This window comes from Leucopleurus acutus, assembly GCF_964270905.1.
Source record: "Leucopleurus acutus genome assembly, chromosome: 1".
Taxonomy (NCBI): Eukaryota; Metazoa; Chordata; class Mammalia; order Artiodactyla; family Delphinidae; genus Leucopleurus; species Leucopleurus acutus.
Window position 1 is genome coordinate 126,790,205 of NC_139142.1, and position 24,177 is coordinate 126,814,381.

At 45.0% G+C, this 24,177-nt stretch overlaps 1 protein-coding gene across 1 annotated transcript in view; it reads left to right on the plus strand.

The window, feature by feature from the left end:
- The first annotated feature begins 468 nt into the window (after window positions 1-468).
- The window catches only part of CGNL1 (cingulin like 1), a 102,025-nt gene continuing 78,316 nt past the window's right edge, over window positions 469-24,177 (plus strand). The window contains exons 1-7 of the mRNA XM_082846346.1: window positions 469-2,063; window positions 2,855-2,949; window positions 4,863-4,968; window positions 7,521-7,622; window positions 8,156-8,304; window positions 10,294-10,429; window positions 20,984-21,196. Coding sequence (XP_082702472.1) covers window positions 480-2,063; window positions 2,855-2,949; window positions 4,863-4,968; window positions 7,521-7,622; window positions 8,156-8,304; window positions 10,294-10,429; window positions 20,984-21,196 — 2,385 coding nt within the window. The 5' untranslated portion in view covers window positions 469-479. The remainder of the gene's footprint in view (window positions 2,064-2,854; window positions 2,950-4,862; window positions 4,969-7,520; window positions 7,623-8,155; window positions 8,305-10,293; window positions 10,430-20,983; window positions 21,197-24,177) is intronic.

Below are 24,177 nucleotides of genomic sequence, written 5' to 3' on the forward strand. Positions count from 1 at the left end.
ACAAGAAAATTAACAATTTAGAAAAAAAGAAAAATGGTGAGCATCAGAATGCCTTAGCTCTTAATTAGTTTCTTGGAAAAGTACCTTGTTCTCAAATGCTGGTATACTGGAAATGGTAAGGAGATGAACTAATGGTGAGGAAATGAACTAAGGAGAAAACATGGCAACCAGCACAGCCCGTCAGCTAGAAACAGAATAATTAAGCTCTACCAAAGGCATCAGGTCATTTGGCCAGTCATCTACCCTAAGGCCAGGGTTCAGGCTCAGTGTTGACAAGCACCACGGTCACGTGGGCCCACAGGCATCCAGAAAGGCCTGTTTGGACGAGCATTTGGTTCTGAAGTGTCCTTGCTCTTTAAAGTGTTGGGTTTTCCCTGAACTTTGAAGTCTTCCCTCATAATCTTCATTGAAACAGATACAATTTTACTTAATGTCCTCTTTTTACCCCAGTTTTCCCTGGTGGTGAACAACAGTGAGCCATGGAGCTGTATTTCGGTGAATACCAACACGTGCAGCAGGAATACGGTGTGCATCTGAGACTCGCAAGCGATGAAACCAAAAAATCAAGGAATTCCCAGCCCGCTAAGGCAGGCTCCTACGGTGTCAGTATTCGGGTCCAGGGGATCGATGGCCACCCCTACATAGTCCTCAATAACACAGAGCGGTGTCTGGCAGGCACGTCTTTTTCTGAAAATGGGCCATCGTTTCCGTCTCCAGCGACAAGTAACCTGCCTCTCCGTTCCAGCAATGGATCTGTGCTCGAGGAGAACAGTGCAGAAGAACTGCAGCTGCCCGAAAACCCATATGCCCCACCTGGCCCAGGAAGAAACCTGAAAGAGCCCTCTCTCTTCGAGGGCAAGAATGGCGTTCTAGATCACACAGGGGAAGCGATGAAGCCGTCCCCCGTGCTGAACTTCCAGAGGCATCCAGAGCTTTTACAGCCCTATGATCCCGAAAAGAACGAGTTGAACTTACAAAATCACCAGCCTCCTGCGAGTAATTGGCTAAAAGCTTTCGCAGAAGAAGGGACCAACAATAAGAAGGCTTGGACTTGCTCGTCCAAACCTAGCCATTCCCAGCCACCCAGACCTCCCTCGGAAGACCCGGCCAGATCCAGTGTGACGGCCATTCGGCTGTGCAGCTCCGTGGTCATTGATGACCCCAAGAAGCAGACCTCGGTGTGCGTGAATGTTCAGAGCTGCAGCAAGGAGGGGCTGGCAGAGGAGGCCCTTGCCCCTAGCGGGAGGCCCCTACCCACCCACAGCGCGCACACCCACCCGGAAGCCAAGAAAACCCGGCCCGACGTGCTTCCGTTCCGGCGCCAGGACTCAGCCGGGCCCGTGCTGGACGGAGCCCGCTCCCGGAGGTCATCCTCATCGTCCACAACTCCCACTTCGGCCAACTCTTTGTACAGATTTTTACTCGATGACCAAGAATGTGCCATCCATGCCGACAATGTGAATCGTCATGAGAACAGAAGGTATATCCCCTTCTTGCCCGGAACTGGACGGGATATTGATACGGGGTCGATTCCTGGCGTGGATCAGTTAATTGAAAAATTTGACCAAAAACCTGGGCTGCAGAGAAGAGGCAGGTCTGGGAAGCGAAACAGGATCAACCCAGAAGACAGGAAAAGGTCCCGGAGCGTGGATAGTGCATTTCCTTTCGGTCTCCAAGGGAACTCGGAGTACCTGACCGAATTCAGCAGAAACCTGGGCAAGTCCAGCGAACACCTGCTGCGGCCGTCGCAGGTGTGCGCTCAGAGGGCGCAGGCGCAGGAGCACGGGGGGAGGCAGGGCGGAGTGCGCGCCTTCGCCAGGCTGCAGGGAGCCCAGCCCAGGCCGCCCCTGCAGACCAAAGATGGGAAAGTTCCAGAAAACAAAGGTGGTCAGGAAAGTCCGACTGGGCGTACATCCTCCCTCCCGGCACAGACTAAGAAGGGGGAGGAAATCAAAACAGCCACCGCTACGTTGATGTTACAGAATCGGGCGCTAGCAACTTCCCCAGACTCAGGTACCAAGAGGATTTCTGTGAAGACATTTACTTCCACCTCAAATACTCAGGTAATACTGGTGGGAGTCTTTTGTTCCTTCTCAGTGGTCTATCAATACATCCTGGCTGGAGGAATACATATCTTCCATCCTGAGTCAGTAATTGCACCATCTTGGATCAGTAATATTTTTTTAGAGTTTTCCCCCTAGCAGTAGGTTATGACCTGCTGCTGATCGCTTGGTTTTCTAAGTAAATTGAAGTACCACTAGATTCCTGTTGTGTTCTTGTTTGTAAAGTAACTTGTCAAGCACTATAGAGAGGCTCGATTTTTCTTTTCGTGTATGTGTAAAATCTGAAAGTATGCAGAATTTGTTTCCAAAACAAGAGGCTCCATACTTAGGTTTATTTAGATGTATTAATTTTCCTCATGACATTGAGTGACTGGATTAATCTCTGTCCTGAGAAATTAGGTTAATCCTAATTTAGGTTGATCCTGAAGTGATGGAATTTATTTATGTGGTCCAGTTAGTGTTTTGGTAGTAACAGTAAAAAAATAATGGTAATGATAAAAATGATACTAAGGTTGGTAAGTGCCAGGCACTCTTTGTTATGTATCATAGGATCGCACCAACCGTATGAAGGTAGGTACTATTAACTTCTATTTACAGGCGAGAAAATTGAGGTGAGAAAAAGTTAAGTAACTTGCCCAAGCTACTAAGTGGTGGAACCAGTTGTAATGAGCATCCTTACCCGAGGAATCCTTTCTGGGAGGCAGGAATGTGTTTGGAAGCTTCTGCTGTGGGGTTTTGCCTTCTTCTTGGAAGCAGCATCCTGTGATCTAATAACAAACATTGTGTTCCAGGCCACACCGGATCTGTTAAAAGGCCAGCAAGAACTCACTCAGCAAACCAATGAGGAGACGGCCAAGCAGATACTTTACAATTACCTCAAAGAAGGGTTAGTGATTGTCCTTCAAGGAACAAAGTATTGTCCTTCCTGGTGGGCGTCTTAATTTTCTTTTCTGAGACCTTGTGTTTTACCCTCCCTTCCTGCCCTGTGTGAGCCATTTTGGGGTGCAGACTCCATGGCTGGAGTTGTCATAACAGCATTTAAGTCTTGGGTGGAGGAGGGTGAAGAGCAGGGGAAGGAAGTGTGGGGAAGAACATCCTACTTTAAAAGTTAAAAATGAGTATTTTAAAAATGATTGTTTACTGTTTCAGAAACAAATTCAAAGATAGGAGGAGTGTCTACTATTCAGTTTTAAACTGAATGTTGTCGCCTTGAGTTTGTATGCACACAGGGGTAATCAGTCGTCCCTTATTAGAAGTTACAAATAAAAACACCTCCTCCCCTCCCCAGAGTTGACGTTGGCCAGGAGCCCCTGCTTCCATTATGTTTAAAGCATGTATGAGTCATTTAAAAGCAGTGCTTTCCACTTACTTATCTGGGGGGATGAGTTTGAATAATCTGGTTTCAGTCCTTAGATACCAACTGAGCTGGAATTCTAGGCCAGGAATTTGAAGTTTCTGTTTCAGTTCTCTCATCAGATATGATTAAAAAGAAGAAAAGCTTTATAGTCTGACATGACTGAAAGTCACTTGGCAAATACTCATTGGTATCAGAACACTTCACAGTTTTATATTGTGCCTTACAATTTTCTGTCAGTAATATAGAGCTGACAGAATCATTCAAAATATAAGATAGGGGGCTCTTCTGAAAAAAAAAAAGTAAAGAGATTCTTCTAGCTAAGAACTTTTATTAGTGTCTTTCTGTGAAGGGTTTTACCATGAGAAGATTAAGGTAGGAGAACTTCTAACATTTAAAATTCTTTCTCTGCATTCTTTTATTTTTTTGGCCCATGATTTATTGAGAGACTGGTGGGACAGACTTTAGTGGGAGACACCTTTTTAAGGAAACTTACTTAAAAATTTTTTCCCCTGCGCTTCCTGGTGGCACCAGTGGTTAAGAATCCTCCTGCCAATGCAGGGGACACGGGTTCGAGTCCTGGTCCGGGAAGATCCCACATGCTGTGGAGCAACTAAGCCCGTGCACCACAACTACTGAGCCTGCGCTCTAGAGCCCGTGAGCCACAACTACTGAGCCCGTGTGCCACAACTACTGAAGCCCGTGCGCCTAAGAGCCCGTGCTTCGCAACAAGAGAAGCCACCGCAATGAGAAGCCGGCGCTCCAAAACGAAGAGGAGCCCCCGCTCACTGCAGCTAGAGAAAGCCCGTGCGCAGCAACAAAAATCCAACGCAGCCAAAAATAAATAAAATAAATTTTAAAAAAAAGAAAGAAAATAAGGGGAGAGATCCCCCCTCCGTTTAAAAAAATTTTTTTTCCCTAAGTGCCAGGTATGTGTGATGGAAGGTAGTCCTTAATAGAACTTGATCTGACCATTACCTATGAAAGTCTAGACAAAGGGCAGCTGTGTTAACAACCTTGGCTTGGGGGATTATTTTTTTAAACAAAGGCTAAAACAAGTTAAGATCACGGTGGATCATTCCTAGCGTGACACACATACAGGAGAGATTCCTTGTTGGAGTGAATATATGTCATTTGAATCAGGCAAGCAACAAATGACTAAATTTTTATTGGATGTTATCTCCAAGCTTATTTAGAGTGTGCTTGTGTCTCTTTCACGTGTTTGGAAATGGGAACCCCTCTCCCAAATCGGGTGGTAACATTGAACAATTTGTCTGGAGAAAAATACACCATCTATCCTGCTCTCCTGATGCTGGTTGTGTCTGCAGCCTTAATTAATTCACGCCTCTTGTGATTTATCTTCTTAAAGGGCTTGCTGCTTGTGTGTCGTGGCACATAAAAGAGTCTGAGGCCAACGGTTGTGCCCTCATTGTGTTTTTTTCCAGAAGCACCGATAATGATGATGCTACTAAGAGGAAGGTCAACCTGGTCTTTGAGAAAATCCAGACTTTGAAGTCTCGAGCAGCAGGGAGCACGCAAGGAAATAGTCAAGTAAGGCAAAGCTTTGTATTTTGTAGCGGGCATTTCACATGGAACCTGGCAAACAAATGGCTTTCTTCAGTCTGTACCTTTGGTTACAGTAGTTAGTGGGAAGTCTCCTGAGTAGTAAGCGATACCGAAGGTGGAACAGCATGTTTTAAATATTGCTAATTTGCACCCGGCCTTTTTTCTAGAAAGTTTTTTTGCGGTACGCGGGCCTCTCACTACTGTGGCCTCTCCCGCTGCGGAGCCCAGGCTCCGGACGCGCAGGCCCAGCGGCCACGGCTCACGGGCCCAGCCGCTCCATGGCATGTGGGATCCCCCCCCGGACCGGGGCACGAACCCGCATCCCCTGCATCGGCAGGCGGACTCTCAACTACTGCGCCACCAGGGAAGCCCTTCTTTATTATTATTTTTTGTTTAGAAAGTTTTTAAGAAATTTTATTTTTAAAAAATCTATAAAATATAACAGGATGAAACAATAGGTGGTAAAATTTAGAAAGGGAAAAGAAGAATAGGACGAATGAAATGAAGCATGGGATGGAGAACCCTAGTGCTAACGTAGGCAGGTTTGAAAAGTATGAACGGGCTTGGACCCAGGTTCTCAAACTTCAGAGAATAAGAAATAAGAGAATCAAACTAGAGAATACGGAAGAGAGACTGGTGGGCTGACCAGCATGGGCCGAAGGGAAAGGAAGGAGTAGAGTGGGGCTAAATTCTTTTAAAAAAAACTGCCTGTTTAATTTATTGTACTGAATTTTAGTTAGGACTTGGAGATTTTTTTTAAAGGAGGACTCATCCCCTATTTGATGAACGTGTACTATATGGTAGACATACCTTGTGCCATGAAAGGAAGCAGCATTTAAGAGGGACGACTGAAATCGTGTCCCTCAATTCTATGCCACCTTGAATGCCGCATTTCTTGCTTGGGCATCTTTCCTTTTCCCTTCTGGGGGGAATTCTGCACTGGAAGGAAAGAAGATACCCAGAGGCAGGTAACAGGGAGTTGGTCTATTTCTTCTTTTTTAACTTTGGAAACGTATGAATAAAGGATATTTATAGGCATCAACTACCCTTTTTTCTCTACTGTTCCGTATTCCCCTTGCACTCAGTTAACCCATGACTCCTGCTCTGGCATCAAATAAAAACATTTTTCAATTTATCCGTAGAAATAATATTTAAAATATATCAACATATTTTATTAGCTATCTTTATAGAGATGTAATTTATTATATATTATGTATTGATATTATAAATATATAAAATATCTTTATGTATGCACACACACATAGTTCCCACTGGGGAACCTGTAAATTATACACCTTGCTTATAGGCAGGTTTCAGGAACTCTACGCAGTTTTTTAAATTGGGTTAGGATTTTTTTGCTAAATGTCTTAAATCCAAATCATCACCATTACTGTTGCTTTGCGTTAACCTGCATATTCTCCTGGAGAATGCATCCTTTGGTCTTGATGTTAAGATTGTCATTGTGGTTCCATACTAGGGCATCCAGCCTAAACTGGGGAAGTTGGGGTAGCCCTTCTGGAGTCGATAACAGTAATGATGTCTCAAAAGATCATAGAATTCTCCCAGAGAGGGGAAGCAGGGCGTTCTAGGTAGAGGGAACAGAACAAAAAACATAAAATATGAAGAGGTGTGTGCTTCCCGTGTTTAGGGGACTAGAGGTAATTTAGTGTAGCTGGAGAAGAGAGCTAGGATATGGGGACCACGCACCAGGTAGGCAGGACCTTGTAGATCACGTCAATTTTCATTTCAGGCCCAAGGTGCTAGGCTTCCCCTGATAGACTTTAAACAGCAATGAGGAGTGTCGTATTTATAAAAATTCATTTCTTTGTAGTGTTTGGAGAGAGGTAAGATTAGAGGACGGGAGACCAGTTAAGCAGCTGCTGCTTCTTAATCAAGCCAGAGATAATGAGACGATGAACTTAGGTTCTTAGACTCGTGGCTGTGATCACAGCGCCGTGACTGCTTAATTGCCCACATTTTCCCACTCCCCTTCTCTCTCACTTTATGAGTCTGATTATTCGCTGGTAAAGGTTTTGGAGTTTTACATTTTGGTGTCAGTTAAATGATTTCGTGCAAGAGAACCCTCTCCCTTAATGGGCTAAGACCACATTGGAAAGCCACGAAGCAGGCAGTTTTTGTTTGGGAAAGAACAATCTACAATTTCCCTCCTTGGGTTAGATTTACATTTCTAAGATAGATTGTTCTCATTTTGCCTAAGAGAATTGGAAGTGCTGTGTTTCTGTTGACTGTTGGTTTCTGGTCTTCTTCATAGGAGTAGATGAGGAAGTACCTCCTTCTAAGTTCATGCATGACTCACACCTGGATTCAGGTGCATGAGAGCCAAGACACTGCCTTTTCTGGTTTTGATTTCTGCTTTTACCTTTTCCCCTCCCTTTTAGTTGGAGTTTTCTAACCACTTTGCTGTAGGATTTTAGCCGAGTCCTTTTGAGAGTGTCATCCTGTTGTTAATGTTCACGCAAGAAAAAAATAAAGCATCTTGAACACTTAACTTAGGATATTTTTGCAATTAATCGTAGGCTTCTAATTCTTCATCTGAAGTCAAAGATCTCTTGGAACAGAAAAACAAGTTGACCACAGAAGTGGCTGAACTTCAGAGACAGCTTCAACTAGAAGTCAAGGTATCTGATTTTTCTTGATGCTATTTTATTCTGTTCCGTCTTGATTGATAAAGAATATTTTAAGTACCTTGGGTTGCCCAAGTGAAGTGAAAACAAATTTTTTCCCCAAAAGAAACATTCTTCCCATCGCTGAGCAAATTCCTGTATATTTAGTTCCTGCTGCCCAAAGAACTTTTTTTTTAAGTAACCAAAGGACATAGAGAATGTTGGCTTTGACAGAGTAATAGAAATGCTGTTGGATTCAGACAGGCATATTGGAAACTAAATGTATATAAAACATCTGGACTAAGTAATAGAAAGAGCAGAATGTGATTTAGCTGTGTTTGTGTTTCTCTTTTAGAAGTATTACAATTCATTAAGTGTTTAGTGTTCTTTCTAGTTGCGAACTCCCATGCCTTTATTACATAGTTCCATCAAGTTGTTTAATAATCTCAGTGCAGAGACATGGAGTCCATCAGAGATTAGAAGGAGGCTTCACGTGGGATGACATTAATGTACGGTGGAGGTACTTTAACATCACATATTCTTATTAGAATCAGCAGAACATCAAAGAAGAGAGAGACAGAGTGAAAGCAAACTTAGAAGCACTCCAAAGTCAACATGAAAGCAAGGTAGAAGAGAATGCCGAGCTGCAGCGGCGGCTGGAGGGAAGTGAAGGGGAGCTCCGGAGACACCTGGAGGAGTAAGTTCTGGCCCAGAGCCTGTGCCCTTCCTGGTTTCCTGCACCAATGGAGCCAGACACTTTTTTTTTTTAATTAATTAATTAATTTTTGGCTGGATTGGGTCTTCATTGCTGTGCGCGGGCTTTCTCTAGTTGCGGCGAGCGGGGGCTACTCTTTGTTGCGGTGCGCGGGCTCCTCATTGCGGTGGCTTCTCTTTCTGTGGAGCACAGGCTCTAGGTGCGTGGGCTTCAGTAGTTGTGGCTCGCAGGCTCTAGAGCTCAGGCTCAGTAGTTATGGTGCATGGGCTTATTTGCTCCGAGGCGTGTGGGATCTTGCTGGACCAGGGCTCGAACCCGTGTCCCCTGCATTGGCGGGTGGATTCTTAAGCACTGCGCCACCACGGAAGCCCAAGCCAGATCCTTTCTGTCCGTTTAATTCTGCCCAACCTTCCAGATCTTTATAGGGCTGCTGACCCTTCCTTTTCTCCCTCTTACTCTTATAAAATTATAAAATTGGTGACGTGTAGACTGGTAAGCAGAATGAATTTAATAATTTAAAAATTCTTTGTGTACCTCAAAGGATATTGTAAAGTTTCAGCCCTTAGAGTAAATCTCAGAGCAGTCAAGTGAGAAGCAAGGAATGCCGAGTGGTGATATCTAAGGACAGATCTCAAAGAGCCTGGGCCCAGCCTCTAAAAAGCATGTGTCACATGACCTCCACAGTCTCCCACGTTCTGAATTTTGTCCTGGATGGTGCTGACCAATTTTTTTTTTTTTTTGGCGGTACGTGGGCCTCTCACTGCTACGGCCTCTCCCGCTGCGGAGCACAGGCTCCGGGCGCACAGGCTCAGCGGCCATGGCTCACAGGCCCAGCCGCTCCGCGGCACGCAGGATCCTCCCAGACCGGGGCACGAACCCAGGTCCCCTGAATCGGCAGGCGGACTCCCAACCACTGCGCCACCAGGGAAGCCCAGTGCTGACCAATTTTGTGACCAGTGCTTATGTACTTCTTTTGGGTCTTCAGAGAAGGAAAGACAAGCCCAAGATGGCCCTGCCATCATGTTGTGTTAAAATCTGTGACAAGAGGATTTGAAACGAAGGTGTGAAAATGGATGGTGCCGTGAAGCCCACTGGCCATGACAGAAGCCTTAAGTGAGAGGTTAAGCAGGAGTGAAATCTAGAGGGAAATTCAAGAAAAACAGGACATTATATCATAAAAGCATTTGATTACCTTTGCCATTTTGATGGTGTAGTGTTTGCTTTTGAAACATTCTTAGAGGTTAATTTCAGAAAAGAGGTTGGTAAGAAAAAAATCAAAATTTAGAGTGCAGTAAACACTTTACAACATAAAAGGTAGAATAGTTGTGAGTTCCATTTAGAGCAGAGGTTGGCAAACTTTTTCTGTCAGATAGTAAATGCTTTAGGGTTTATGGGCCATATGGTCTTTGTTGGAACTGTTCAATTCTACCATTGTATTGTGCAAATGACCATAAACAATACATAAATGAATGAGCATGGCTGTGTTCCAGTAAAACTTTATCTACAAAAGCAGGCAGTGGGCCAGATTGGCTCATGGGCCATAATTTGCTAACTCTCCTGGTCTAGAGTACTGGGGATGGGGTGGAGTAGGCTGGTAGGGAGTGGGGTGGCTTTAATGAAAACATTTATCATAAAAGTTGTGCTCTTTTTCCTGATTCCTTATCTTCTATGTCCAAATTCTAGTACCCCGTGATCTCCTTCTGGGGAGGAAATGTCACTGTATAACCTTTCCCATTACATTGGTTCGAGTTCTCACTTGTCTTCCTGTTGGGCAAATTAGACTGTAGACATGAGTTCTTACCGGTGCCTTTCTGGTTTGTGATTTTCTGTTCAGTGCAGAACAGAAAATGGGAGGGAGGCTCCTTGGGGATTTAGGTGACTCTGCTTGATGAGCTGAAGCTCTGAAAGCAGACTGGATGAAAATAAGCAGAGGCCAGGAGAAACTCTCTCATGGGCTTCCTTTCCTGCCAGGCTGTTCCAGGTGAAGATGGAACGAGAACAGCACCAGACTGAGATCAGGGATCTCCAGGACCAGCTCTCAGAAATGCATGATGAATTGGACAGTGCCAAACAATCCGAGGACAGGGAGAAGGGGGCTCTGATTGAGGTAAGCGGGGCTGGGGTCAGGTGACAAGAGAGGCCCCGTCTGCCTAGACAGTATGGGATGGGTGGGGGAACTGGGAGCCATACTCTGTTGTGTGTTTGTTCTACCTGTCCCTATGTTCCCTTCTGTGAGAGCATCATATGCAATAGTTTGTCTTAGGAAAATTTTCAGCTGTACAGAAAAATAGAATAATGTGTTAACTGCCGTAGAGTCCCAGTCCAAATCCAACAGTTATCAACATGTTGCCCTATTTACTCCACTTTTTTCTTCTCTCCATCCATTCATTTTTCTTTTTTTTTCATTCATCTATCTATTCATCTTCTTTTTAAGTTAATTTTCATTGGAGTATCGTTGCTTTATATCTATTCATCTTTGCTGAACCATTTCAGAGTAATTTATAGATAAAACCACGTCTCACCCCTAAATTTTTCAGCATGCATTTGAATAATTAGGGAATTTTCTTATAACCACAATACTATTATCACATCTGCAAAGTTAATTCCTATGTTGTATTATATACAATATATGGTCTTTATTCATCATTTGCCAGGTGTCCCTCAAGAGTATTTGCTAGTTGTTTTTCCCCCAAGCCAGAATCCAGTCAGGAATCCCACACTGCTTTCATTATTCTCTCTCTCAGAGTTCACTTTTCTTAGTATAGCCTCTGTTGTCCCTGCATCCCCTACTCCTTGCTCTTTTTCTCCCATCCCACTTCTGTTTGTTTTTTTTGTTTGTTTGTTTGTTTTTGCGGTACGCGGGCCTCTCACTGCGGTGGCCTTTCCCGTTGCGGAGCGCAGGCTCAGCGGCCATGGCTCACGGGCCCAGCCGCTCCGCGGTATGTGGGATCCTCCCGGACTGGGGCACGAACCTGTGTCCCCTGCATCGGCAGGCGGACTCTCAACCATTGCGCCAACAGGGAAGCCCTCCCATCCCACTTCTGAAGAGCCCAGACAAGTGCTCCACATTCTGGATTTTCTAATCGTTTCCTTATGGTGTCCATTAACTTGATCCACCCTCCCCTGTGTTTCTAGTAAATTTGAGTTTAGATCTAAACACCAATTAAATTTTGAGCAAAGATACTTTGTAAGTAATGCTATTATGAAAAAACATTTAAAAGACATTAGTATTATATTAATGCCCATACACCACTTATCACAGGTTAAGTTTTTATTTGGTTAAAGCCCCCATAAGACTGTAAGTTCCAAGAGGGCAGAGTTGGTGATGGTTGGCTTAGCACTATATCCTCAGCAGTTATTCCAGTGGCTAGGACATATAGCGCTCAGGAAATATTTGGTGGACAGCTGGATGGATGCATTTTGAATGAGTGAGTGAGTGAGTGAGTAAATGAATGAATCTACTTGCTCTATACACAGGCCGCCAATCTGGCTTCTGCCCATATCAGTCTATCCCCTATTGATATTATCAATCTGTGAGTCAGTGAATAAGGTTGATTCCTTCTTCTGCTTCCATTTGTTAGTTATTACGGTTTTTTTCAGAGACAATTATCATCTCTTCTCTGAATTAGATTACCATCCTGTTGAGGTGTTAGATACACATGTGTGAAATGATTAGAGAGTAAGAATAGGTTTTGAACGTCTACATTTTTTTCTGGGGAATGAATCTAATTGAGGATCAGAAGAAGAGCTGTGCTGTGTAGATATTTTGATATTTGCTATAGCTTTTTTTTCTTAACATCTTTATTGGAGTATAATTGCTTTACAATGTTGTGTTAGTTTCTGCTGTATAACAAAGTGAATCTTTGCTATAACTTTAGCATCACCTGTGTCTTTGGCTTAGTTTTGAAGTTTAGTTCAGTTTAGCTAGCTTATAAAAGCTTTGGTTTGTAGGAACAGCCCAACAAGTAACTGATACACAATTTAGAACAAAGCCAGAACAAACAAACACAAAACCCATGAGAAAATAAAGGTAACTTGTTAGTATTTAACTTTAACTCTCTACTGCTTTTCCCCTAAGGGCTTGGATCTCATCTTGGTCCTTTTCTTGGGGTTAAAAGCTGCTGTCTCGTAATTCCTTGTAGCTTCCTCTGTCTCAGCTGTCCATTGTTTTTTTAAATTTAATTTAATTTATTTTATTTTATTTTATTTTATTTTTTCCGGTACGCGGGCCTCTCCCGTTGTGGAGCACAGGCTCCGGATGCGCAGGCTCGGTGGCCATGGCTCACGGGCCCAGCCGCTCCGCGGCATGTGGGATCTTCCCAGACCGGGGCACGAACCCGTGTCTCCTGCATTGGCAGGCGGACTCTCAACCACTGCGCCACCAGGGAAGCCCTATTTATTTTATTTTTACATCTTTATTGGAGTATAATTGCTTTACAGTGGTGTGTTAGCTTCTGCTTTATAACAAAGTGAATCAGTTATACATACACATATGTTCCCATATCTCTTCCCTCTTGCGTCTCCCTCCCTCCCATCCTCCCTATCCCACCCCTCTAGGTGGTCACAAAGCACCGAGCTGATCTCCCTGTGCTATGCGGCTGCTTCCCACTAGCTATCTACCTTACGTTTGGTAGTGTATATATGTCCATGCCTCTCTCTCGCTTTGTCCCAGTTTACCCTTCCCCCCCCATATTCTCAAGTCCATTCTCTAGTAGGTCTGTGTCTTTATTCCTGTCTTACCCCTAGTCCATTGTTTTTTCTCACCCTCTTCCATGTTTACTTTTGAAGTCCTTGCCCAGGAGGCATTGTTGTTCCTGATCTTTAGGATTTAGCATCTCTCTTCCCCTTGACTTGGCAGGAGTGGAGAGGAGAGTGGAGCGTTTGTGGTCGCAGGGCAGAGGCCTTCTCATGAATTCATTTTCACGTGGGCAGGAGGGGGTCATTTTCTCTTCCCCCCCATGTGACCATCTCTTTGTCTCTGTTGAGACCACTTTCTCCTGAGAAAGCCTCAGGCCTGCTCCTTACCACCTGGTATTTCTTTTCATCCAAAGATTCCTTAAAAACCACTGCATTTGTGGTAATCTGCTTCTCCTGGCTGTGTCTTCTTCTCAGGGCTCAGGGTTACCAAGACAAGGTACATTAGAATGGGGCTTTGAAGATACGTGTATCTATCACTGAAGTGTTAAGAAAATCACATAACATGAAATTTTAAAATGGGGGGTGCGGGGCTTCCCTGGTGGTCCACTGGTTAAGACTTCACCCCCCCAAAGCAGGGGGTGCAGGTTCGATCCCTAGTCGGGGAGCTAAGATCCCCCATGCCTTTCGGGCAAAAAACCAGAACATAAAACAGAAGCAATATTGTAACAAATTCAATAAAGATTTAAAAAAAAAATTGGGGGCGGAAATGCACATATTTTCCTAATACCTTAACAAATGTTTTTTTCCTACTTTTTTTTTTTTTTTTTTTTTTTTTGTGGTACACGGGCCGCTCACTGCCGTGGCCTCTCCCGTTGCGGAGCACAGGTCCCAGACACGCAGGCTCAGCGGCCATGGCTCACGGGTACAGCCGCTCCGCGGCATGTGGGATCTTCCCGGACCAGGGCACGAACCCGTGTCCCCTGCATCGGCAGGCGGACTCTCAACCACTGCGCCACCAGGGAAGCCCTTTTTTCCTACATTTTTATTTGTTTCCCTATTCATTGACAGATTTCATCTATAATGTAGGAACAAATATAGTTTGTCTACAGTTTTGATACCTGCTTTTAAAAGTTAATACGTCAGAAATATTTTTCTTTATGATACTTTATAGTCTTCATATTTCATTTTTAAGAAGATACCCCACAATATGCATAACCATCCTCCAATATTTAAGTTGTTTCTTTTTTTTTTAAATTATGAGAAAATATGTTGAATTTTTTGTATGTATCCTTTTACTTCTTTAGAAAATTTCCTAAGGAGAGAAATGTCACTGAACAAGTTATGACTTTTGATAAAAATGTAGCTTCAGGGCTTCCCTGGTGGTGCAGTGGTTGAGAGTCCACCTGCCGATGCGGGGGACACGGGTTCGTGCCCCGGTCCGGGAGGATCCCACATGCCGCGGAGCAGCTGGGCCCGTGAGCCATGGCCGCTGAGCCTGTGCGTCCGGAGCCTGTGCTCCGCAAGGGGAGAGGCCACAACAGTGAGAGGCCCGCGTACCGGGAAAAAAAAAAAAAGTAACTTCAGAAACATTTAAATAGAAGGTAAGACTTTCCCATAGTCTATGATTCCTTGTGTGGACACCTCACTGATTCTAAAAGGGAAAGATATTATCTTAACTATCAGGAAGTCTCTTAAGTTCTGAATTTTCCTAGTAACTAAAACCTAAAATTGTTAGTTGTCCTTTCCCCAGGTATTTTCTATCCTTTTAGATTCTCTGTTTTAGTGCATTTGAGCTTGCTCTGATTTGCTATTTCTTTTACTAGCCAGCTCATTGAAGAGCATATCATCTTTGCTTCTTCCCACATTTCATGCCTAGCATAGTGCCAGGCAACAGAGCAAATGAATAAATAAATTTCAATATTTAAATTAATTTTAGGGACTTCCCTGGTAGTCCAGAGGTTAAGACTCTGTGCGTCCAATGCAAGGGGCACAGCTTCGATCCCTAGTCGGGGAACTAAGATCCCACATGCTGTGCTGTGTGGCCAAAGGAGAAAAGAAAAAAAAAAGATAAATTATTTTTAAAATGCCACCACTAAAAAAAAAAAGGGAATAATTCTGAAATGAACTGTAGCTTCTTTGCCTCTTTGAACACAGGATAGTGAGCATATATTAACTGAACATAACTAGCTTTTTGACTTATGGTGGTAACTGGGATATGAGCTTCAGCTTTGGTGATGTGTTTTCAGGCAGAGGCTAATAATGAGAGACTCAGGAAAGGGAAACAGCATACATCTTTTCTTAAAAATGTTTCTGGTGTTGCTGGTTTTCTGGTTATTTGCCTCTTTCCTGTAATGGAAGCTATATCATCTATTGCTGCCTTTCGGCAAGAAAAGTTAGGACACAATTAGCTTCTCTATGCCAAAGTGGGTTTCTCTCCCTCTGGAAAATTGTCCTCACTCTTTTTATCAGTTTCCTTTGACGTGTCAGCAACATTTAAAAAACGATCTATGGTTTCTATATCACTAATAAAATAAACCCCATCTCCTCGTCACTTTCAGTTTATTCTTCATATCTTAATAAAAAGTGGCCTGGGGGAATCTGATAACAGATTATAGTTGTAGCCAAGTTTTCCATGGCACTTGGCTTAGAACAGACTCTTAAACACAATGAACGTTAAACACTTCTGCTTTTTAATGTTTGCAAAAGCTTGAAGGCCCTAAATTTTGTGAGGCCTGCATAATGCATAAGATTTCTCATGAAATATCTTTTAATACTTCACATTCTGTTCAATAACATTGGGCCCCTATATGGAGTCAGTAAAGTAACATTAAGAGAGAATAAAATCATTAAAAAAAAAGAAAGAAGGAAGGAAAAAAGGAAGAAATAGTAGAAAATATCCTGTTTTTTTAGGAGAAGCCAAATAATTGACCAAGAATAGGATGACTGTTATTTCTTAGTTAAACAACTGATGGTCCGAATTTCTTTTTTAACTCAAGATACAAAAATAATTATAGGTCAAGTTTTCAGTCACTTCTTTGTCCATAACTACGTTTCCCTCTGTTCTTGGAGTGATGGGTAAACATGCGACATCTCTCTAAGCCTCATGACGGTGGGTTTTTCTAATTACCAAAGATTGTCTTTGATGGGAGCCTGTAGTGTTGACAGATGGGCCAACAGAATCTTGTGGTGTTTTATCCCTGACATTTACCACGATACAAGTACTTAGATCAGTAAACTATTCTGGTTTTAAAATCCTATTGGTCTGGGGATAGGCTGTGCTCAGAAATGACATCTCTAGAATAATTATAAGCTTATTGTGTTGTGATGTTACTGAACATTATACACATTTTACTAAAGAAGCAACAGAAAAAATCATGTTTCTCATCAACTGTGTTACACTTTTTAGGCCATCCTTCTGGGGAAAAAAATAATTCTTTGGCAGCTATAGTTTTGATAAAAGACCTTTACTTTTCCTTTCAATGAGTGTGGGCCAGAGATAGGGACTCTGTAGAACTTCTGGGAAGCTTTTATGCAAAAGAGAGTCTAGATCAGTTTTGTTTTCTCATTTTGACATGGAATACCTGTGAATAGGTGGTGTGTGAAGTGAAACTTTCTGTGGGCAGATGAGCTGCTACTCGGGACATTCTGGTCTGTGTCTTTTGGTGCCCCTGCTGTCAGGACAGCCACTGGCTGCTGCTAGTAACAGCTGGGGCCCAGAGCATGCTTCCTTTTCTTCTCAACTTTCCTTCTTGTCTTTTCAGGTTCTGGGCAGGTTTCTTTGCTCCTGTTTGAAAAGGTGGACCTCCTTACAAGCACTTGAGCAGAACTCAATACACCGTTCATTTGCATCTGAGAGCCTGAGTAACTGCCCGCTCCTCAGACTTTCTTGAGTGTGTAGTTTTGTCATCAGGCCTGCAGAGGCTGTGTAGTGAAGAGAACGGGTATTGGTATGCAACCTGGGTCCCAGTCTTCGCTCTACCACTTATAAACTGCGTGATCTTAGGCATCTTAGCGTCTCGGAGCTCCAGTTTTTTGTTTTTTAAATAATAATATTCATCTCCTATGATTTTTTTTTTTTTTTCTTCCCGGTACGCGGGCCTCTCACTGTTGTGGCCTCTCCCGTTGCGGAGCACAGGCTCCGGACGCGCAGGCTCAGCGGCCATGGCTCACAGGCCTACCCGCTTCACAGCATGTGGGATCTTCCCGTACCGGGGCACGAACCCGTGTCCCCTGCATCGGCAGGCGGACTCTCAACCACTGCGCCACCAGGGAGGCCCTCTCCTATGATTTTTAGAAATGCTTAGCGTAATTCTTATTATGTAGTAAGTACCAAACACAGTCAATTTTTTTAGCCTACCCTGTACCCACCCCCAAATACACATCCATACTAGGTCTCTATCTCTTGTACTTTCATGTGTGCAGCTAGCCTGGATGTGTATAGGTTTTGAAAGTACTGATTCTGAGTGCCCAGAGTTTTCCTTTGTTTGCTTTGATTGGAGTCTACAGAGAGGCATGTGCATCTCTAATAGACGTTCACGTGTATTTTGAGGTTTATATGTTTTCTCTCACTTCTTTGGCTTGATATAATTGGCAGTGAAGCCACCGAGGTGATGAAGTGAAGTTTTTGAAATCTCCCGTCCCTTTCGGTCTCTACCCTGGAAAGCTTCAAGTGCTACTCAGTGATACGGTGAGGTATAATCTGATTGGATTTGTGCAACAGAGTCCACTTAAGCAACAGCCCCAGACACAGATAACAGCATGTTGGTGTAGAATGGACCATAAAAACAGGTTCTTGACATGCATTGGTGGCAGTACACAAAAGGCGACACAAAACACAGATATATCCTGGAAAAGATAAGTGTGGGAAGAGGAACTGACTTATTGTTAAAACAATTGAGAAATGTGTGAAAATAAGAGCAGGAAACGGGGGTAGGCTCGCAAGGGCAATTGTGAAGAAGCTGGCAGGAGGCTCCGGGAAGGCCTAGAGAGATAGCCAATAGCAACAGTGATGGGGGCGGAGTTTGCGGGTGTTTCTAATATCCCTAAGGAGGGACTGGACAGTGGGAAGCATAGGGCATCTCCTTTGACAAATATCAGGACGGGGGTATATTTTCATAAAATTTACTTATGTGTTCTGTGTTTGGTGCTTTGGAAGAGCCAGAGTTGCTCTAGTTGCCTAGATGAGTCTCTGGAAGTTTCTTCTAAGCTTATTAGTGCTTGCTAGCTAGATTCTTGAAGGACTAATTCTTAGTCTGTGCAATGCAGCTCTATCCTGGGATTGCAGAGGCTCCCCTGGTTTAATGGATGTGCGTGCCTAGAGTAAAGGAAAGAGATTCCATTGTCAGTTATTCTTAACTTGATACAGGTAGTTTCATCTGCTCATCAGTGACCCACTTCTTAAATGGAAAGTAGTGTATCATCTCTGAGGCCTCGGGTCCCAGGTGGCAACCATGCCTTCAGTTCGCCAGGAGCTCCAAGAGGACAGGATGCGTATTTACTTAGAAGCTGCCAGTGAAAGAATAGACGAGTTTAGAATTCTGACATCTCCAGTCTCCTGCTGTACTGCCCATGTTAATTTATTTATGTCCAGAACAGGCCCACTGCCGATATCATTGATCCATGCATCAGAAATATAAATCAGATCTATGTCCTTTTTTCAAGGAGCTGATAATCTAGCAAGAGAGATAGGAAAATAAAATCTAGATACAAGGACTGCATGGTAAAAGTATTAAGTACTATGAGAAGCACAGCTTAAGTGCAGTGGGTATTCAGGAAGGGGATTCAAGGAAGACTTCTTGGAGGAGGTCATACAGTATCTGAGTCTTGAGAGGTTTTCCGAAAGGCAGAGAGACATGGGACCGAGAGGGACGAAGGGCATCCCAGACAGGATGCTGTGTGGGTGATGGCATAGAGGCTACAGGTGAGAAACTGGAGCTTGGGAGCCGTTGGGCAGCTCTTGCAAACCACCTGGGCTGGAGTTGATGAGAGCCTCAACCAGAGAGGTGAGGGAAAGGGTCTAAGATGTTACAGAACTAACTTTTTGGTTGTGAGGGACAAGGACGAGAGAGATCAAAGTCGCTGCCAGGCTCCTGAGCAGGCACTGCCGTTCCAAAGAAGAGGAGAGGAAGGGACTTGAAAAATTCATTGAGAGGGCTTCCCTGGTGGCGCAGTGGTTGAAAGTCCGCCTTGCCGATGCAGGGGACACGGGTTCGTGCCCCGGTCCGGGAGGATCCCACATGCCACGGAGCGGCTGGACCCGTGAGCCGTGGCCGCTGAGCCTGCGTGTCCGGAGCCTGTGCTCCGCAACGGGAGAGGCCACAACAGTGAGAGGCCCGCGTACCGCAAAAAAAAACCAAAAAAAAAAAGCACTGAGAAACATAAGCCTCCGGAATCATAGGTGCCCAAGGGACATCCAGATGGATGAGTCTCGCAGGTCTGGACTCAGATAAGGGTTGGAGGTAAAGGTTTGGGGGGTTATTTATATAGAATTTAAAATTGAGGGGGAAAAAAAACCTAGATGAGCTTGCCAAAAAAGAATGAAGAATGCAAAGGCACATTCTTGGGGATCATTTTAGCTTTTTAATAAGAGGGAGAGAAAAACCAGAAAAGATTGTCTCAGAAAAAGTGGCCTGAGGGAAGAAAACAGGAGCATGCAGTGTCTTTGAACTGCAAGGCAGAAGAGACTTCTAAGGGGACAGGTGAAGAGGATCAAAGAGGGATTGAGAAAAGTGAGGACTGAGAAAAGGCCATTGGATGTGGAGATTAAGAGGTCAGTACAACCTTGGAGGGGACAGGCTTAGCAGACTAGGAACAAAAGCCATTTGCAAGAGAGTAAGGAGTGACAGGGTGGTCAAGGAGTAGAGGCAGTGAACAGAAATTATACTTTCAAAAGTTTGGTGGAGGGCTTCCCTGGTGGCGCAGTGGTTGAGAGTCCGCCTGCCGATGCAGGGGACACGGGTTCAAACCCCGGTCCGGGAAGATCCCACATGCCGCGGAGTGGCTGGGCCCATGAGCCATGGCCACTGAGCCTGCGCGTCCGGAGCCTGTGCTCCGCAACGGGAGAGGCCACAACAGTGAGAGGCCTGCGTACCACAAAAAAAAAAAAAAAAAAAAAAAGTTTGGTGGAAAACCTTGTTTTTTCATTTGTTTGTTTTTGCCCTTGACTCAGGATCCTTGTGCCCTGAGGAAAAGGACATACATTCAAGGAAACAGAAAGGAGCAAAATGACAGGAAAAAAAGACAGCTGATGAGTAAAGACTTGGAGCAGGGTGGCAGGGGAGAAAGCTTGTTGTCTGTGAAGTGGCTTTGGGTGGGGAGGAACCCTGGCGTCCAGAGAAGAGCTGGGTGGTCAAGCCCAAGTCCTGGCTGAGTACAAAGTAGGGGTGTCCGCCGGGGAGGGTGAGCCTCAGCTTGAGGGGAGCTGAGCAGGTCTGACTAGAGATGGTGACCTGGAGGGAATGCCCAGCCTTGGCAGGACACCCTTGGGTTTATGTGATGCGATTTATCGTGGAACTTGCTGCCCCAGTCTTGTGACTTTGCTCATGAACCGTGAGGTTAGGAGGCAGTGAAGGCGGAGAACGTGTGAATATCGTGCCTGCTCAGCATGGGGCAGGGGCATCCCAAGGACTCGGGTGTGGCTTAAGGGTTTGAGTACACGCGGGCTTCTGGGGGTGAAGGAAGCGAGGCCAGCAAGTCAGCATTCCCCCCATGAAGCAACGGCTCCTGAAGGCCGCCAGCAAGGGCTGCAGACCGTCGCACCGAAGTGACGTGAGATGGCCCCTCAGAGCATCAAAAATGAAATCAGTTTCCCTTTTCTCCCTCAAATTAAATCTCAGAAAAGCTAAGATCGTCGAATCGAGGGGGATGGTGGACGCTGAGGAAGGGAAGGGGAGAGGAGGAGAGGGGCTAAAGCAGCGTGTAGTGTACGGGAGGAGAGAGTGCGGAGGACAAGCAAGGAAGGGTAGGGCCGTGTGTGCAGGGTGGCTCGCATCCTCACCTCTCCACCCGCGTTTCCTCCCTCCAGGAGCTTCTGCAGGCAAAGCAGGACCTTCAGCATCTACTCATCGCCAAAGAGGAGCAGGAAGACCTCTTGAGAAAGCGGGAGCGCGAACTCACCGCCCTGAAGGGAGCCCTGAAAGAAGAGGTTTCCAGTCACGACCAGGAGATGGACAGGCTGAAGGAGCAGTACGACGCCGAGCTACGGGCCCTGCGGGAGAGTGTAGAGGAGGCCACCAAGGTGGGTCCCGGCCGGAGTGCGGAGGGGGTGTCCGTTGCTTGCCTTCCTTTTCGTGACAGGGTGAAACTCAGTTTCATCAGATGATTGATCCAGACCTTGTTCACAGACAATAAACTCAGCAGTTCTGTTGGTCACCGTTTTAAGTTTGTAAACTTAAAAATTGTTAAGGACCCTGCTTAGAAGCTCTTGCATGCAGTGAGGTTTAGAAAGCCCAGGAGTGAACCCCTCCAGGGTTCCTAAAGGTCGCTGGCCTAGGGCACTGCGTGACTTTGCTAATGGGGTAGGGTTGCAGAGGGGACCCAGATTTCAGGAATCCTTCACCCCTGCCCCCGCCTGTTCCTTCCGACTTGTGAAGCCTTTTGTTAGACAATTCAGGTTCTTTTCTCAGCAGAGTTACAAGAGGGTTAATGGGCTGAATTGCCCAAACCCTTGCAAGATAATTTTTCTCTTAATTGAATTCTTGGCTCCTGCAGATAGATTCTAAATTATGTTGAGGTCTCTGGTGCGGGCCTCACGTGGGCTGTTAAAGAAAAGGGGAAAATGAAGGGGAAAATGTTGTGAAATATCATGCCATCTTTAGGGAAAGAGGGGAATTACAGAGTATAAATTGTTTATAGAGTCTTTGCAATATATAGGTTACAGATGATGAAGAAAGAACTCTTGATATTGTTTGTTTATTCTGTGATGATTACAGTGACAGCTCAGAGCTGGTAGGCCCTCTCTCCTGTGCTGCATAGTGACTCACTGATTTTCAGTTACAGCATGGTAATTGCAAATGACAAGAAGTGAAAGATGGGTTTGTTGTCTAACAGTAAAACATTTGGGAACTAGTCTGCCTGGGGTTATTATAACAGACAGTTAAAAAAAAAGTTGATTTGCCTATCTTAGTTTTTTTAAGGTTTGGTTTAGTTTGGGGGAGAAAAGCGAAACTGATTTAATTTTCGTTGCTTTGCAGGGACATGTTTCTTTTTTCCGTCTGATTTCCTTTCTGTGCAGGAGCCTGGTGTCCTTTCTCTTGGCCTTTATGTGCTGTTGCTTCATGGGGGACATGCCAACAGGCTGCTGAGTAAAATAATTTTCCTTTGGACCCATCATGTCCTTATCATCTTCAGACCTTATGTCAAAGGTTGAGTTAACATGGTTTATTCATTGAAGGGTAGTTGAGGATGGTGTTTGGCATGTTTATAGTAATTTGACGGTAAGGAAAATTAAACTTATGCCACACATGGGATGCAGGAGATTTTATTGGAAGTTTCTAGGTCCTCTGCTGTCACATGTTACAAGTGGGGAAGGGAATCATGGTAGGCGAAAGAGGATCTTTGTTGTATGGAAATGAGGTAATCTGTAAAGACTTAGGCTACTGCATTTTTGTTGTTTTTAAATTTTATTTATTTTTGGCTGCGTTGCATTTTCGTTGCTGCGCACAGGCTTTTCTCTAGTTGCGACGAGGGGGGCTACTCTTCGTTGTGAGGTGTGGGCTTCTCATTGTGGTGGCTTCTCGTTGCAGAGCACGGGCTCTAGGCGCGTGGGCTTCAGTAGTTGTGGCATGCAGGCTCAGTAGTTGTGGCGCACGGGCTTAGTTGCTCCATGGCATGTGGGATCTTCCCGGACCAGGGCTCGAACCCGTGTGCCCTGCATTGGCAGGTGGTTTCTTAACCACTGTGCCACCTGCGAAGCCTGGCTAATGCATTTTGAGATATCCTGACATTTAAGCATTGCTTCAAATTAGGCAAAAAAGAATCACATAGACCAGCGACAAGCCATTTGTAGTCGACAGTGTGTGCCCTTTGTCACCTTGTGGCTGTCCCTACCACAGTGTCTGACACAGTCACATCTGTGCCGCATCTGATGAGTGCAAGTAAGCGGAGGATCAGTTCCCCTCTTAACTGGATTTTCAGTGCCTGGTGTGTGGTTCCTGTTGTGTTTTCTCCAGTGATGACATGGGAGATCTTTTAGGAAACTCTATTTCTCTGCCTTGCTTTTGTTTTTTTTTTGTTTGTTTTTTTGTTTTTTGCGGTACACGGGCCTCTCACTGTTGTGGCCTCTCCCGTTGCGGAGCACAGGCTCCGGACGCGCAGGCCCAGCGGCCATGGCTCACGGACCCAGCCGCTCCGCGGCATGTGGGATCTTCCCAGACCGGGGCACGAACCCGTGTCCCCTGCATCGGCAGGCAGACTCTCAACCACTGCGCCACCAGGGAAGCCCTGATGCTGCCTTTTTGTTACATTATTTACATATCAGTACTATATAATAGAATTTTAGTAGTATTATATTAACTACTTGGAGGAGATTGAATTAAATATATATATATATGTGTATATATATATTTTTTTGCGGTACGCGGGCCTCTCACTGTTGTGGCCTCTCCCGTTGCGGAGCACAGGCTCCGGACGCTCAGGCTCAGCGGCCACGGCTCACGGGCCCAGCCGTTCCGCGGCACGTGGGATCCTCCCGGACCGGGCACAAACCCGCGTCCCCTGCATCGGCAGGCAGACCCCCAACCACTGCGCCACCAGGGAAGCCCTAAATATAATTTTTTAATTTAGTAAAGAGTTTCTTAAATTTTACACTGGACTTTATTTTTTTTTAATTTTTAAATTTTTTTAATAAGAGATATAGTTTCCAAAGTTCTTTTTTTAAAAAATTAATTAATTAATTTTTGGCTGTACTGGGTCTTCATTGCTACATGCGGGCTTTCTCTAGTTGTGGTGAGTGGGGGCTACTTTTCGTTGCGGTACATGGGCTTCTCATTGCGGTGGCTTCTCGTTGCGGAGCACGGGCTCTAGGCACGTGGGCTTCAGTAGTTGTGGCACACGGGCTCAGTAGTTGTGGTGCACGGGCTCAGTAGTTGTGGCGCACGGGCTCAGTAGTTGTGGCGCACGGGCTTAGTTGCTCCGTGGCATGTGAGATCTTCCCGGACCAGAGCTCGAACCCGTGTCCCCTGCACTGGCAGGCGGATTCTTAACCACTGCGCCACTAGG